Below are 17,581 nucleotides of genomic sequence, written 5' to 3' on the forward strand. Positions count from 1 at the left end.
CCTTATGAGCACTCTGTATTTTATTCCCTTCGTTGATCTGAGTTGCAACCAACCTGCCCCCTTTTCCATATGATTATAACTCAGCACTGCCCTTCTTCAAGCTTTCACAATGAATAGATATACTGAATCCAAATTGCATCTTGCTTTACGTTGCTTTTCTTCCCCGGTTGAAGCCAGGACATAAGAGGTACAGAAGAGGGAGAATGAATACATTCTGGTAGAAGGATGGCAGGGTTGTAACTGCCAGGAAGGAGGTCTAGAGCAAGACCAGGGAGATCTATGGATGTAGTGACAGAGGACATGAAGTTAGTTGGTGTGTTAGAGAAGTGGATACAAAAAATTGGGTCATTTGGAGACGGTGATTTGTTGTGGAGACCCCTGAAGAGTGTAGCAGAAAGGAAAATAATAAATACAAAATTATTATTTGTCTCCCTGAGCCGGTCCCAAGCTCTGATAAAACAAAGGGCAGCGTCAGGGAGGGCACCCGGCACCAAACGTTTGCCCACAACAAACATGCGAATCAAACCTAATAATCTCATACGGATCAGTCGAGGCCCGGGATAACAACGACTACCATTAGTACTGCTGACCTACAGGGTACCCATGGAAACTGAGCTGCTGTAGGTCAAAGAAGGAGAGGAGGACTTTGTGTTAACAAGCTGCAAGAGAAGAGAAAAGGCAAGAGTCTGACAGATGCTGGCATTGGAGTTGCCAGTCAGGAGGTCTTGAGGAAGACCAAAGAGAAGATTTATGGACGTAGTGAGAGAGGATATGAAGGTAGTTGGTGTGAGAGAGGAGGATACAGGGAATAGGGTTAACCGGAGAAGGTTGATTTGCCGTGGCGACCCCTGAAGGGAAAAGCCGGAAGGAGAAGAAGAATATATGTATTTCTCCTCCATACAATTCAGCCTCTCCTCTCTGACTTTATCTTTAAAATATCCAACATTTGCTGTCCCTCTGAATGACTCTATCATGATCCAATTTGTCCTTGTTACTCCCAAAGAGAACCTCAACATCTTCATCTCTGCTCCCTCCAGCTCTGCTTCCTGCTTCCCGTACAGCGTTGCTGGTCTCACCATTGTCTTGCACACCCTTCATTTCATTTCTGGCTGATACTATTTCATCAAAAATGACCCCACAACTTTTTCTCCACCTGTTTTAACCTGCTTGAATGTGTTTCTTCACCTCTTTTCCACACTCTTTATTGCTCATTGACCTTAGGTTCTAAAAATCCTCCACTTTTTTTATCTCCACTCTTGTTTTAGACTCCTCTCCTTTCCAGGACATACATCCATCTGATCAAGATTTTCTTCTACCTGCTCCCTGCTCTCACTCAGATCACAAAGTTATCTGCAAACACCAAGGTCTGTGGAAATTCCTGTCTAACCTCATCTAACAGCCTCTCCATCATTAATGTAAATAAAAATGGGCTCTGAGCGGATCCCTGATGGAGTCCCATTTACACCATGAACTTCTCTTTTACACCTACCGTACACCTCACCGCTGTCTTACAGCTCTCATGCATGTCATATGAACACGTTCTCACTCCAAATTCGCCACAGCCTGACGAATGGTGAAGACTGAGTAATGTTGAAGATCCGTTAGAATCCACAACCTTATGGGGTCCAAACTTGATACATTAAATGAACCAACTACTCTATTATACACATAAACTATCGTGTACAAGAAACAAGTGTAGTTTATTAGAAACGTCAACAATAGGGCCATTTCATGAAACTTCCCCAAAATCACAATGACACTAAATAGTCCCACCTCAGATGTCAGCAACATCGTGTTTCTGGAATGTATCACACGGACACGATTGGTGGAGCAGTGATCATGTGATTAATGACACTCTCAGAGACTCCTATCTTATTGGCCGATCACATTCTGTCGTGCTTTATAAAACTACACATTAGATGCAGATTCTCTCCAGTGAAGGTGGAGGTTTGACCCAACATGACTCCTGTCTCTGTTGTTTTTCATGTGTCAAGTTTGCTGCTAGTGAGAACAGGTGAGCATCATATCTTTATTTTGTTTTCTTTCAACTTTCAATTATCACCATACATTCTGCACGGCTGAGGTTAATATATGTGTAAATTTAACTTTGCATTTCTTTCTTTTCCATTTCCTCCTCAGCTCATATTACAGCTTCAACGTCGTCTTTACAGTATTTGTCCGTCAATGTTGGCGAAGGCTTTATTTTGGAGTGTTTTAATGAAGGGTCTAAATATCTATCAAGGTTTTACTGGTATAAACAACCTTTGGGACAAACACCAAACCCTATAACTGAATTTGAAAAAAAGACTAACTGGTTATATATTAACGATGAATGTAAAAATAATAAACGGTTTAGACTTGACATTGATGCTGGCAGAAATCACTTAAATATCTTAAATGCACAAATTTCCGACTCAGCTACTTACTTCTGCATGGGGAGCTCAAGAGATGCCTTTGAATTTCTGAACAGCATCATGGTCATTGTGAGGGATTCCAGTCCGAACGTCAACCTCTCTGTCCTTGTCTCGCCATCTGGGACCCCCAATCCAAGAGGTTCTGAGCATCGGAAGTGTTCAGTCCAAACTGGGACTTGTGGTACAGGGCACAGTGTTTACTGGTTCAAAGACTCAAAGGAATCTCAACCGGGAATTATCTATACTCAAGAGGTCGGTGAGGATCAGTGTGAGAGCAAACCTGGGACCCAAACACACACCTGTTTCTACCACTTGTCGAAAGAGAATCCGAGCTCTCACACTGAGACCTACCGTTGTGCTGTTGCATCATGTGGACAGATTCTGTTTGGAAACAGGACAACTCAGGATCCACAAGGTAAGTTGAAGAAGAAGACTATTTTTAGTCATTAGTGAAAGTTACAGTCCAATCTATTTCTTTTAATGTTTCTAGTCTTTATTTTAAAATTATCATTACATTTTTCATTTTGGAATATGCAGGCAAAGACTGGACACTTGTGCTGATTGGAGCTTTGATGTTTAACACAATCGTGGTCGTTTTCTTGGCTTTTACTGCACACAGACTGTACAGGACACAGAGATATAAATCCACAGGTAGGGAAAACTAAGATTATTTTCAACCTGAGAGGTTCATATGTAAAGTCATTTAAATATTTATATATCTATTTTTATCAACCAAGCTCAGAAATGTTTCCAAAGTAGAAATCATTTAATCTAGTAATCCTAGCAGACTGTCTGTACAAAAGGAGGTGCTGCCAGTTTGAACTCCTTGGACATTGCTTCAAATCAGCCCTCGGTTTTTGAGTTCATCAGATTTAATCCATATAAATCCAAAGTTGTTTGGGTGATTTTTTAGTATGATATAAAGTTTACACCCCACGTTTAAACCCAGACAATTAATCACTTGCAGGTGTATGTTCGGTTAAAACTACCCAACATATGCACGGATATTACTGTTGAAAAATATCCTGATTAAATGCTGATAAATTAATGTCCACCATTAAAGATTAATGATCAAATTTGTGATAAAACCGCTTTACTCCAGCTTCAAAAAGTTATAGACGAAATTGGAATTTGCACGGTTTAAGGCTGACACATATGGGGTTTTCTGTTATTTTTGGTTGTATCTCGGAGGGGGTCAATGTCCAAACTCATAGCTTGTCCACTGGAGTGCCTCAAGCCTCAGTACTGAGTCCTCATTTGTTATGAATAAATACCTCCACATTTGGTACATTATTACTGCTTACAACAAGTGTTAGTGTTGTGTTCTGAAAATGCTTCTTTTACGGACCAGACTCACAAGAAAGACCATCGGTTGTTCCGGCTCCAGATGCAGAGGTAGGAACATGTTGGTTGTATTTATATCGCCAAAAAAGAAAAAAGTTATCTGTAGTGATACTACTGTTATACTTTGCAAAAATTGCACATATTTTGGGTGTAAAAATTTAACATTACAATGATAGTTATTTGTTAAAAATCTTGAACAAATAACATCTTGACACATTCCTTTCTTATGATGAATAATTATCCATGGCAACAAAAAAACATTTGACAGCCAACTGTATTATATTTTATTTACAGGGTCGCCAGGAAGCAGAGAACCTCCAATATGCCACTATCAGTGATTTCAGCAGCCACAGACCAAGAGTGAGAAATGACACCAGGGGTGAATGTGTGTACGCCGGTGTCAAGCTGTAGATCATTCTGGATAGCTGTTGTTGTTCCTGGATCCTTGTTTGAGAGTAAACTTTGCATTGTATCTGTTTTATTGCAATAAAACAACTGAACCTCCTTCAATCTCACCAAGTCCGTTTGTGTTAAGTCATAAAGTTTGATTTCTTTGTGGAATTTACAATGAAAAACCACAGAACTCAGGACCCCTGTGGAATCAGTGGGTCAGGAAGCTGGATACAGAGAGACACCTAAATTGACATATATGTATTGACATATATGTACACAAGTTCCAAGATTTACTGTCATGGCACTGATGGGAAAAGAACTGGAGTCAAAGTTATCTTGAAGGGGTCATTTACAGTTAGAAAGAAGCTGGTTGTTCACAGAATGCTGCATCAGAGTATATTAATGGAAAGTTGATTGGAAGGACAAGATACACCAGCATAGGGGACAGCCACAGCTCGAGGATCGACAAGCAAAATCAATTCAAGAATTTGAGGGAACTTCACAAGGAGTGGACTGAGGCTGGAGTGAAAGCATCACAAGCCATTGCACACAAACCAATCCTACACGATGGCGAAAATCTCACTTTCCTCGTGTCAAGCCACTTCTGAACCAGAGACAAAGTCAGAAGCATCTTCCCTGGACTGTTGAGAAAAGAACTGTATTGTTGCCCAGTGGTCGGAAGTCCTGGATGGTGGAGGTGGATGCATCCGACACAAGTCTTGGGAATATCCTGTCATATAAGTCGGTGTCCGACAACAAGAGAACAAACCTGCCACCCAAACACAAACCTGTTTCTACCACTTGTCAAAACAGAATCTGACCGGATCTCACACTGGAACTTACCGTTGCGCCGTTGCATCATTTGGACAGATATTTTTGGGAAAAAGGACAACTCTGCTCTCACAAGGCTCAGTGCTGGGTCCATATGTGTTCTTCATATACAGCTCTCTGATTGGTAGCTTATATCTGTCGCAATTTTATGAAACTATTTTCTGTGTTGGACAAAACTCACCAGAAAGGCCATCGATTGCTGTGGGTCCAGATGCACAGGTAGGAACATATTTGTATTTATACCCACTTTCATCTTTTTTGCTGCATATAAATCAAATATAGCTCATATGTCAATATTTGTGGCAAATTTAATTGAAAAAAGTACAGCTATCCATATCGAAGCCACAGTTACACAAAATTGCATATTTTTGGGGTGTATAATGATGCGCCATTGGACATTTGAGTTATGAACATAGTGTTAAAGTGTAGATTCTTTTTTTAAATAACTTTGAACATGTCAGCAACATTTACAAATTTGACACCCAGCTGTTTTTCATTGTTTTAACAGGATCGCAAGGAAGCAGAGAACTTTATGCCACTTCAATGGATTTCAGCAGCCTTGGACCAAGAGAGAGAAATGACAGCAGGGATGAATGTCTGTACCCTGGTGTAAAGAAGTAGATCATTCTTGACTTTTATTGTCATACATGTGTCCTTGTTTGAGAATAAATTGTGTATTATATCTGTTTTTCCTACAATTAAAAAAAAATGAGTTGGTTTGTGTTAATTGAGAAAGTTACACCAAACAACCACAAAACTCTCAACCTCTGGACTCTGTGTGTCTGGAAGCAGGTTTTAGAGAGACACTTTAAGTCCACATGTGTTATGAAGAAGATGTGTAGCCCTATGAGGGATGGCAGCAGAAAATAAATATCAATTCTGAATATATAAATCTACATATATATGGTGTCACTTTCAGGCTTCTGGTTTATTGTTTTTCCATTCAGAAAAAAAATATTTGAATCACGAATGAATGCTTGCTGGGACTAGATGTTCGAGTCCCTTGATAAATCAGCGCAACGCTGGTGTTGGAGATGTTCTCTTGGATGGGGTTTGAGATGTTTTTGAGTGCTTGGTTTTGACAATATTGGTGTGAAAATTGTGCCAAGACTAATTATGTGAGCTGGCATCTTCGACTCTCTTACCAAATCCACCAAGACCCGTGTTGCCAACAATTGCCACTGGTACAAATTCCCTGCCCTCAGAGTACCAGTGGAAATAGGGCTACTAAAGGGTGGAAGAAGGAGAGGAGGAAGTCATGTTCAGAAGCAGAGAGAAGAAAGGAAAGGCAAGAGTTAGAAAAGGTGGATATACTGTTTGTCCAAGAAGACCAGTTTAAAGAAAGTTAGGAGCAGGTTTTGAGTTGTCATGGTATTGAAAGGAAGATAAATAGAGTAAAAGTGATCTTGACAGGTCAGTTTGTTTGAACTTCCTCTTGGATGGGGATTGAGATGCTTTCTTGGGTGGGGTTAGATTGGGGGATGACCTGCTGGCACCTCCAATGCAACACCTTATTATTTGTGTTCCCCTGCCTTATAGGATGTTTCGGTCCTTCCATCACAATACACCCTCAGCTGAGTCTGGCCCACCGCCGGCTGATCAGACCTGAGTATGAGTTGTCCTGGAGGCACCAAAGGTAATTGCAAAGCCCATACTGTCACCCTCTGCTTCCCCTGAAGCCATTGACTTGACTTTTTTTGGCTGTGGTCTCAAGCTCTGTCATTGTCTTTGGTTGAACATGGCTTTGGATTCAAAACTCCTTTAGTAGGCTTGAAGGGTGGAACTAGCTACAAAGCCTCTGCAGCCCACTTCCACTGGACACACATACACCTTCCAGTCCCGGTCCCCTGTTTGAGCAGCCAAGTTTCTGAAATGCTTCCTCGATGGCTTCCTTCCAAGGGACTGGTAGCTCCACAATGAGGACCAGGTTGGGCACAGGTTGGACGCTGCAATTTAGGGTTCTAAGGTGAGACGGTGACTCAAGTCAACTTGCGTTTCCCAGTCCCGGGCTTCATAAACACATACAGGTTGGTAGGAGAAATCAGAAGGTAAGGCCTAGCATATTGGCCTCCATGTTCCACAGCAGTTATCTTCCTCATCGCTACATCATACATACTCACCCAGTAACTTTGTTTAGCTCAGGACACAGATCTAGCACACCTGTCCGCTTCCTCCTGGTGGGGCGCTTCTTGTACCTCCAGAAGTAGAACAGAAAAGCTTGAAAAACAAGCTACGTATATTTCCGGTTTGTGAGCGTGGGCGGCGGTGGAGAAGGGACTGTGAAACCAGTCAGGCTGAACTCAGTGAAGAAGTTTGACCAAAGTGAGAACTTCAAAGTGTCTCTGACTCTCTGCTTTTTTTTTTTTTCCTTTTTCCTCTTACCATTGTGTTATGACATGATTAAAAGTGAATAAAATAGACACCATTAAAGGCTTCCTGCATGAAAGTCACTGGCATCGAAACCTCACTGCGACCACTGCAGATCTTCATGGGGTTTGTGATGCACAATCAACTCATGAAACCATCAACAGTCAATTCCTTTACAAAAACTCCTCCAACATCTCCTTTACAAAAACAGCCCGAGAAGACCAGCAGTTGTTGTCAGCACAGGAGTGGTGGTTTATTGTATGTTCTGACAGATGTGCTATCATGTCTCTCAAAACATCTGCATCTTCATGAGAATAACTGGAACCATGTCCATTTACTGCTTTACACTGGAATACACACACTGATCTGAGGTTTCCTCCCTCTGTCTTCTTGGTCCTCTTGCCTTGGCAACTGTTAGAGCAGCATAGTGGAGGTTCTCTGCTTCTTGGCGATCCTGTTAATTTCACATGAAAAACAGAATTTCATACATTATATATTTCATGACTGATATGAAAACATGGTCCCCCCCTAAAAGTTCAACGTTGATGTTATGCATTTCAACACTTCTTTGGAAAGTATTAGTCAGATATTTCCTGACTTCTCAATTGTCAAGTTGTAATTGAAATAGCGGTAATACAACATGAAAATTATGGAAGCCAAGACTAGAACAGCTTCATTTTCAAAACTATCTTTTAGTTAACTAAAAAAGTTAGTACGTTAACTAAACTATCTTTTATAATCCCTGTTCATTAAAAGGTAAATCGTTGATGTTGCTTATATCCTGCTTCAAAATATTTGACATAAACATTAGATAGTAAATTAACATACCTCTGTATCTGGGGTGGGGGTGGATGGAGATTTGACTTGAGGTTCTGATCATTGAAAAGGAAAAAAAAAAAAAAACAGGCTTTCTCAAACTGTTACCATGGACATTCATATATTCAAAATGACAATGAATTGATCAGTGACGAAAATTCATAAAATGTACCCTGGAAGAAATAATTTCAGCATGCAGTGGTATCTACTAAAGAGACACGAGAATCCAACTGGACAACTTTGATAGGTAGTGACCGTGCAGACCAAGAACACCCTTCAAGGAATGCAGTTTCGGAGATAGTCTGAACCAATTGTCTGTCAATCAAAATCCGTCCTTGTCTCACTCGCTCAAATCATTGCACTTCCCAATTTTTCTTGCTACTAATTCTCTGACTCTGGAGACAACATATTCTCTGGCTACCCATCATATCCTATCTACATACAAGTGGCATGATGAAGAGACAGTAAGTGAACATTGAACACCTCAATATACATGGCACTAATTTAATACACGATAAAATGTTCCAAATGATGATATTGGCATCACCTCATAAAATGATTGCCACTAAGCTTACTCTGACACTGATGTTTGCAGCTAAAAAGTCATGAACAGTGAACATAGAGGTCAGAGATCGACTGTTCGTCTCACCTGTGTGTCGGCTGATGTTTTTCTTGTACAGTTTGTACACGGTAAAAATCAGGAAAGCATCCAGGATTGTGGTGAAGATCAAACCTCCTCTCAGAACAGGAACCAAGTAACTTGAGTTCATTCTGCCTTTAGATTCAATTATTTTAAAATAAATTAGATTTGGATTTTTTCATCTCATTCATAATACATAACTATTAAATCATTCTATCCTACTTACCTTGTACGTTCAGAGTTATATTGTTTCCAAAAAGTATCCAACCACATGATGCAACAGCACAACGGTAGGTTCCAGTGTGAGAGACAGTCAGATTCTCTATTGACAAGTAACACAAATAGGTTTGTCTTTGGGTCCCAGCTTTGCTCTCACACTGGTTCTCTTTGACTTTCTGAGTGTAAATAATTTCTGGTTGCGATTCTTCTGAATGTTTGAACCAGTAAACACTGTGTCCTGTATCCCAAGTTGAAGTTTGGATTGAACATGTCAGATTCACAAAGTCTCCCGGCTGGAGGGTCTCAGATGGTGAATGGAGAACAGAAAGGCTGACTTTCAGACGGACGTCCAACACCCTGACCAGGGTGCTGTTTAAAAATTTAATTTCATTTGTTTCGCGCTTCACGCAGAAGTAAGTGGCAGAGTCTGAAATTTCTGCATCTGAGATCTTGAGGGTATTTCTGCCAGCTTTACTGTCAAGTCCAAAGCGTGTATCTTTAAATTTGCCTTCTAAAGTTCCATTTTTTGTGAAATTAATCATGAGCTTTGGTTTCTGTCCCAGAGTTTGTTTATACCAGTAATAGTTTTTGACATATTCAGAGTCTTCATTGAAACACTCCAAAACAATGTCTTCACCCACATTAACAGATAATTGTTGGAGAGACGATGACGAAGCTGCCATGTGAGCTGAGAAGGAAACAGAAGAAAACAAAATGAACCTCAGTATACAGATATGATAAACTCAACCATGTCAAAACACATGGCCAAATTTGAAAGGAAAACAAGGTAAAATGGAAACTAAATAAACAAATGATGCTCACCTGTTCTGACCAGCAGCAAAATTGTCACATGAAAAACAACAGTTACAGGATTCATGCTGGTTGAAACCTCCACCTTCACTGCAGAGAATCTACATCTAACCAGTAGTTTTATAAAGCAAGACAAAATTTGATCAACCAATCAGATGAGAGTCTGTGAAATTATAACGATCACATGTTCACTCCTCCCCCAATCGTCTCTGTGTGGTACATTCCAGAAACACGATATTGTCAACACGTTCGTAGAGTCGAATATTTCCTGTCAACCTGTACTATGTTATTACACCGACACTGACAGAAGACCTCAACTGGATTGTTGGAGAACAGTTTATCTGTTGTGCTGATCTCAGAACAGCCAGGGCTGTGAGCATCTGCTTGCCAGTCTCCAGTGCTTCATTTGTGGCTATCTTGTTGTATCTGGCTCGAACTTCCTCCTTGATCTTAATACTTTTCTGGTGTCCAGTAAGAAAGCATACCTCTCTCCTTTTTTCCGTGATCTTATTCTCCAGTGCTCTACTTCTTCTGGCCACTTTTTTTTTTTTTTTTTTTAGCTTTTTTTGTTGAACACCTTACTTTCTATGCCATTAGTTACATGATAAGACACTCCAAATGATGACATTGACATTGGGAACTGTCAGCTATTTAAATATAAACATCCAAATGACTGATTCGAGAGAATTACTTTTGTACCTCAGTATTCATACTGAGAGTGTATGAAATGAAGAATAGTGAGTTTTCAATCTGAAGTTTGTGCTTTTTTTCTCCCGAGAAAGTCCAACGGTTGTATATTCTTCTTTATTTTGCGAGGAAAGAAAAGGATGGGCAAGGATTGTATTTGATGTGAAAATGAATTTCCATGTTTAGAAAATATGTTTCCATGAGAGCGACAAGCTGTTTTTGTGTGTGTAAAAAAGTGTTGATGGATATTTGATACTTTTAAAATTACTGTTTCCGTCAATTTGTACAAATGATCAATAGTTGAAAAGGACATAAAAAGAAAAAAGACCCACTGTTTTTCAGTTATGCACATTATCTCGTATTTTGAAATTGTTCTGTATTATTATTATGCTTAAAAGTATCTTTTATGCAAAATTCTATATGGACTATGGATGATACAAAAAAAACTGCAGACATCTGATCAGCAGAGCACGAATCACACAAAACATAGCACAGGATTCATCTGTCATATGCAGTGTGGATCACTGTCTACTTTTTCTTTCACCAGGTCCCTTCAGGGGTCACTACAGCAAAATATCTTCCACCTTCTGCCCATGTCATTTGTATCCTCTTTTCTCACACCATCTAATTTCATGTTCCCTTTCACTCCATTAATAAATATTCTCCTCAATCTTCCTGCTTGCCAGTTCCTGCCTCAGAATCCTTTTTGCCAATATCTTTACTACTTACTACAGGAACCCAGTTAAACTTGGGTCTCTTTCATTCACACAAATGTTTTCTGCTCTACTGTAGCTAACCAGGATTTCTCTCCTCTGCAGTGCACAACTCCACTTCTCGAGATTTTCCTCCATGCGTTCTCTGCTCTCGGAACATGTCACAGTGTTATTTGCAAAAATCACATGTGTAAAATTTCTGTTTGAAGTCATCTGCCAGCCTGTCCATCACCACAGCAAACAAGAAGGGGCTCATATGTGATCCCTAATTTGTCAAAACATCACTTTGGTCTCCCTTATCACAGCCACAGAACTCCTCACCACTTTCACCCAACCTGCATACATGTCCTGCCCCAGTCTAAAATATTTCTCACAACATTGATGGTCTCTTCAGGAAATATCAAAGCAGACTGTACCTTGTGAGAAGATTCAGGTCCTCTGGGATGCAGGGGGGTCTCTTAAGGACCTTCTTCAACACTGTAGTGTCATCAAGCATTTTCTTTGGAGTAGTCTACTGGAGCAGCAGTCTTTCAGCGGATGACAGGAAGAAGATAGACAAACTGTTGAGGAAGGCTAGCTCCATCCTGTGAACTCAGTGCAAGTGGTGGGAGAGAAGAGGGTGGCTGTAAAGCTATCATTGCTGATGGACAATGCCTCCCATATCCAATGCAACTCTGCAAACCAGCTAATACATTAAAATGTCCACTGTCTTATTTTGGCTTGTATGAACTTTAAATTTGTGCAGAGAAGCTACATGGCCTCCAAATTAACAGAGCTCCTCCTGCTTTCTTATATTTGGTGAAACAAAGTCATCTCACCTTGTGATTGTCTTCAGTGTCGCTAACAATGGGTCAAAAAAAAACATACACACAGGAAAAAATACGCACAGGAAAAGGAAAAGGCCAGATAAGTGGTAGGTGAAGAGAAGAAACAGTAAGAAAATCAGAACCACATTTACATCCTGTTGAGGTGAGACGGAAGCGTTGGAAGGGGGTGCGTGAAGAACCAAAGCTTGGCGAGTAAGAAAGAGCATACAATGCATATAAATGCCAAACAAAATGAGCAAATCAAGTCTATAGCAAATGATGCATTGAAATAAACATGAGAAAATGAAACAAGGTGAGGGAGAGATCAGGGTTCACTTGACTGCTGACAGGAATCAGCCAATATTAAATGAAAGGTATGCAAGACAGTAATGAGACCAGTGATAGTCTATGGCTTCGAGCAAAGGAGGGCAAGCTTTTTGACTTGAGGGCCAAAATGGGTTCTGGAATTTAAAAAAGGAGATGACGTGGAAAAGGTGTATGAAGTGTTTGTGTGAAGTAATTTACAGTAAATAATATAGACAGAACTGAAGTATGTGAAAAAGCCATCACATGAAATGATTTGGCCTTTTTGCAAAGTATAAATATGAAGATTCAGTAAACACCGGACAAGATGTTCCTCAGTGCCAGCACATACAAGAGACACTAGTAAATTATAAGCCTGAATTTGGGAGCACATCTGCAGTAGTGCAGCCCAATTGGTCAGGGGAGTTGCAAGACCTCAGCCAAACCTCAGCCATGCAGAAAGCATGGTGATACTTGAAAGAAAAACAAAGGTAAACAAAAACATGTGACTGGTGCTGTAAGTGGGTTTGCAGCTGTGAGTCAGCAGGGTGAAGAGCAGGGGACTGGGCACACAGCCCTGAGGGGCTCCTGTGCTGAGTGTGATGCTGCACCAGATGTTGTTGCTCACTCGTACCGCTTGCGGCCTCTCACAGAAGAAGTCCAGCAGCCAGTTGCAGAGGGAGGTGTTGAACCCCAGCTGTAGTTTGGTGATCAGCTGTTGCAAGATTATGATGTCGAACGCTGAATTGAAATTGTTAAAAAGTCTATTCAGCCTATTCAACTTCGTGGTGGAAAATAATCACCTCTTCTGCTCTTCATTCCCTTTCATTTTCCTCATTCATTAGCTCTTCTTATTCTTATAAAGTATTCATGCGTTTTGTTATCACTGTGATGCCTGCATCAGGAAGTACACATATTTGAGGATATTGCTTCCCTGTAACAATCGATTTTTGTTGGCTTCATTAGGATATATGTATATTTTTTGAAATGGAGTTTATACTAGTCACATACTCACACAGTCTTTAACTGTTCAAAACAGCTGATAGGTCATTATTTGTTGTGTTACCTCACCTTGTGATTGTTTTTTTTAATATCACGACAATAAAGTGGAAAAAACACACAGGAAAAGACACAGATGAAGACAACAACCAGCGATAGATACAGAACCCCATTTACATCCAAGCAGCATAGAGGGGGATGGAGAATAAATAGCCACATACAGTATGTTAGATGTCCTGTTTGTGAACAGGGGCGATGGTGGAGAGGGGACCGAGAAACCAGTGACTGGAGTTTTTTCATTTCCTTTTCTTCTTATTATTGTGTGATGGCTTTATAGAAAGTGAATAAAACGCCCACCATGATAAAACTTCTTAACACTAGTGACCGCAGCAGATACCTCTCTTCATGGGGTTTCTGATCCACAATCAACTCATGAAACCATCTGGAGAAGAACAGCAGACCATGTGAGAAGAAAAAAAAAGATAATTTATTTTTCAACAGGTGTAAACTTCAGTTGTTGTAACCATAGAAATGCAAGTTGAACAGTCAACCTTTTACCGAAAACAACCAGAGAAGACCAGCAGACGATGTCAGCACAGGAGTGATGGTTTATTGTATGTTCTGACTGACATGCTCCAATGTATCTGAACATTCAAGAACATCTGCATCTTCATGAGAAATGACAGGAACCATGTCCGTCTCATGTCTTACACTGGAATACAAACACTGATCTGAGGTTTCCTCCGTCAGTCTTCTTGATCCTCTTGCCTTGACAACTGTTAGAGCAGCATATTGGAGGTTCTCTGCTTCTTGGCGATCCTGTTAATTTCACATAAAACAGGATTGTCATACACTCATACATGCCATGACCGATAAATGGAAGTAGATCCTCAACAAATGAAATGTTTTTTTCTTTTTTATCATCACTACTTTGGATAGCATGAGTTGGATATTTTTGCGCTTCTCAGTTGTCAAGTTGTAGTTAAAATAGCAGTAATAAACCTTGAACAAGCCAGTACAGGTAAAGCATAACTGTCATAACTTCCCTTTATAATCTTTGTCCTTTAAAAGTGAAATAATCCATGTTGTTATATTCTGCTTCAAAATATGTGGCCTAAACATTGATAGTAAATCAGCGTACCCCTGCACCAGGGCTGGGCGTGGATGGAGATCTGTCTTGTGAGTCTGGTGATTGAAAAGGAAAAAAAAAAATCACTTTTACAAAATGTATTGAAGTTCATACATTCAAAACAACAGTGAATATATAACTGAAATGAGTTCATAAAATACATCGAAGAAAACCACTTGATTCAAGCAGGGTGTGGTATCTACTGAAGTAATTTTATCAAGATTTTAGCAGCAGATCCTTGAATTCCTGTTCTTCATGGATGACAGATTCGAAAACTGTTCGTGGGCAGATCTGTTCATGATTAGGGGCGTTCGCGGGCTGCTGTTCTACTGTATTGTTTTTTTATTGCACCTCGGGCCTACAAGGATGAATATAAATTCTTGGTCTTTTTATGGCGTTGTGTTATTGGGCCTCCCTATTTTTATTTGTTTTTTCTGATACACTTGCACATCCCAGCCAACAGACTGCTGCAATATCTGTAGTTCCTTTCCAACTATTCTTGACATTCAATTCAATTCAATTCACACAACTCCTCCACCAATAGTTTGTAACTGCATGACTCGTGTATTGAGGAGCAACTTGTGTGGGATGATGGTATGTTTGTTGGGTGTGTGAGGAATTCAGCTGTACTATACCAACGGCCCAAGATGAATTTGCCGTCACAGGATAATAAAAGTTGATATGATCGAATCTGATCTGATCTGTAGCTATGCAGCCCCCGTATGCAACAAACCATGAATCACTGTGTGCTGACAACTTTCTATCAGAAATAGACTCAGCTTTTTCGGCAATTTGAACAACAGTTGCATTCCCGTTGAATCGGATCATGTGGGCCAGCCTTTGCTCCCTATATTCACATATTCATATATTCATCGGTGAAGCTGCGTCAGCCATGACCAAGTCACCAGTCCCACTTTTGTTAGTGACCACCAAAGACAGACAACACCCCACAAGAACTGCAGTTTCACAGAAGCTCTGACCCAATTGTGCAGTCAAATCCCTACACTTGCACATTTTTCCCTCTTCTAACACATTGACTATAAGGACAATGTGGTCACTTCCTACCCAATTTCCGACATCCATGAACAGGTGCCATGATGAAGGGACAACTATTGCTACAAGATGAACAACTCAATGTAAATGTCAGACACATGATATGATGTTCCGAATGGTGTTTTTAATATCGTATGAATAAAAAAAAAAGTCCCTCAGCTTACTCCAACATTTGCAGCTAATAAATCATGACATTGACTGCAGAAATGATGACATTGGCATGTTCTATTCATAACACAATATCTCATTAGGACCATGAACGGTAAACATGAAGTTCAAAAAAAGTATATCCTACCTGTGTGTTGGCAGCTGTTTGCCTTGTAGAGTCTGTATACAGTAAAAGCCAAGAAAAAGACCAGGATGGTGGTGAAGGTCAAACCTCCACACAGCACATGAATCGATACACTGGAGTTCACACCGCCTATCATCGTGAAATAGAAGTTTTGAGCTTTAGTTTTATTTCACCACCCAATTAAACTGATAATTCAAGTCTTCTACTAACCCCGTGAGTCCAGAGCTTTACTGTTTCCAAACAGTATCTGTCCACAAGATGCAACAGCACAGCGGTAGGTTCCAGTGTGAGAGACAGTCAGATTCTGTATCGATAACTGGTAGAAACAGCTGTGTGTTTGGGTCCCAGGTTTTCTCTCACACTGATCCTCCCTGCCTTCGTGAGTGTAAATAATTTCTAGTTGAGATTCCTTTGAGTCTTTGAACCAGTAAACACTGTGTCCTGTATCACAAGTCCCGGATTGGATTGAACATGTCAGAGTCCCAGAGCCTCCTGGCTGGAGGGTCCCAGATGGTGAGTCGAGAAAAGAAAGATTGACGTTCAGACTTGAATCCCTCACACTGACCGTGATGCCGCTCAGAAATTCAAATCCGTTGAGAAAGTTAACCATGCAGAAATAAGTGGCTGAGTCTGAAATTTGTACATTTGAGATTTTTAAATTCTTTTGGTCATTAGAACTGTCAAATCCAAAGCGTTTATTTTTAAATTCATTGTTAAAAAGAGGTAATTTGAATTGTTTATTAAATGTCACCATGAGATTTGGCTTCTGTCCAATAGTTTGTTTATACCAGAAAAACATATATGGATATTTAGACCCTTTATAGAAACATTTCAACACCAAGTCTTCACCCACATTAACAGAAAATTGCTCGAGAAAGGATGATGAAGCTGCAATGTAAGATGAGAAGGAAATGAAGAAAGAAAGCAAATGCAAAGTTCATGCAAAGTTCAAAGTTTTATTACCATAACATATATGGTATTACTTGAAAGAAAAAAAAATGAAAATGAAAATGAAATAAAAATATGATGCTCACCTGTTCTCACCAGCAGCAAACTTGCCACATGAAAAAAGACAGTTGCAGGAGTCATGCTGGTTGAAACCACCACCTTCACTGGAGAGAATCTATGTTTAATCAGTAGTTTTATAATGCAGGACAGAATTTGATCGGCCAATCAGATGAGAGTCTTTGAGAGTCTGTGATCACGTGATCGCTGCTCCCCCAATCGTCTTCGTGCGGTACATTCCAAAAACACGATGTCGTCAAAACGAGTGAAAGTAGAATTTTTCCCGTCAACTTCTACTGTCTAATCACCCTGACAGTGAGAGTTGACCTCAGCTGGACTGTCCGACAAGTTTATTTATTCTGCCGGTCTCAGAACGGCCATGTCTGTTAGCCTCTGCTTTGTAGTCTCTAGACCTTTATCTGGAGACTTCTGTGTAATACTGTGTAATATTACTGTGTTGTCATGAGAGGAAGACTCTCAAAAATCTTTCTCATTATTACATCTGAAATGACACAAACTTCATGAGCTCTAGTCATGACCTCATTGTCATAAGGTGTAAGTGGGCAAGGGACTCCTTGCCTGGCATCCAAAAACATTCTGAAGGACAGTGCTTTTGCATATTTGACAGGAGGTTTATGGCGCTAAAGGAGAATTTTTGGGGGGGTCTCAAAAGCAGAGGCAGTATAATTAGACCTTGTGTTTTCACTTGGTTCATTCTACTACAACAATATTGTGAAATACACAATGCAGCACAAAGCGG

At 40.2% G+C, this 17,581-nt stretch overlaps 2 protein-coding genes across 2 annotated transcripts; both read right to left on the reverse strand.

Annotated features, from left to right (window-relative positions):
* Window positions 1-7,655: 7,655 nt before the first annotated feature.
* Window positions 7,656-10,028, reverse strand: LOC147223871 (uncharacterized). Its single transcript, XM_086165916.1, has 5 exons — window positions 9,847-10,028; window positions 9,032-9,712; window positions 8,815-8,940; window positions 8,178-8,221; window positions 7,656-7,803 (listed from the first exon to the last, which is right to left on the reverse strand). The coding sequence occupies exons 1-5, from the start codon at window positions 9,899-9,901 to the stop codon at window positions 7,684-7,686; spliced, it is 1,026 nt and encodes a 341-aa protein (XP_086022042.1). The 5' UTR covers window positions 9,902-10,028; the 3' UTR covers window positions 7,656-7,683.
* Window positions 10,029-12,779: 2,751 nt separating this feature from the next.
* On the reverse strand, window positions 12,780-16,895 carry LOC147223872 (uncharacterized). Its single transcript, XM_086166231.1, has 5 exons — window positions 16,851-16,895; window positions 16,027-16,704; window positions 15,820-15,945; window positions 14,484-14,527; window positions 12,780-13,058 (listed from the first exon to the last, which is right to left on the reverse strand). Exons 2-5 carry the CDS (start codon window positions 16,613-16,615, stop codon window positions 12,780-12,782), a joined length of 1,038 nt encoding a protein of 345 aa, XP_086022357.1. The 5' UTR covers window positions 16,616-16,704; window positions 16,851-16,895.
* Window positions 16,896-17,581: the final 686 nt, after the last annotated feature.

Source organism: Fistularia commersonii, chromosome 19 (genome assembly GCF_037954325.1).
Source record: "Fistularia commersonii isolate RoL2024-O1a breed Wild chromosome 19, RoL_Fcom_v1.0, whole genome shotgun sequence".
Lineage (NCBI taxonomy): Eukaryota > Metazoa > Chordata > Actinopteri > Syngnathiformes > Fistulariidae > Fistularia > Fistularia commersonii.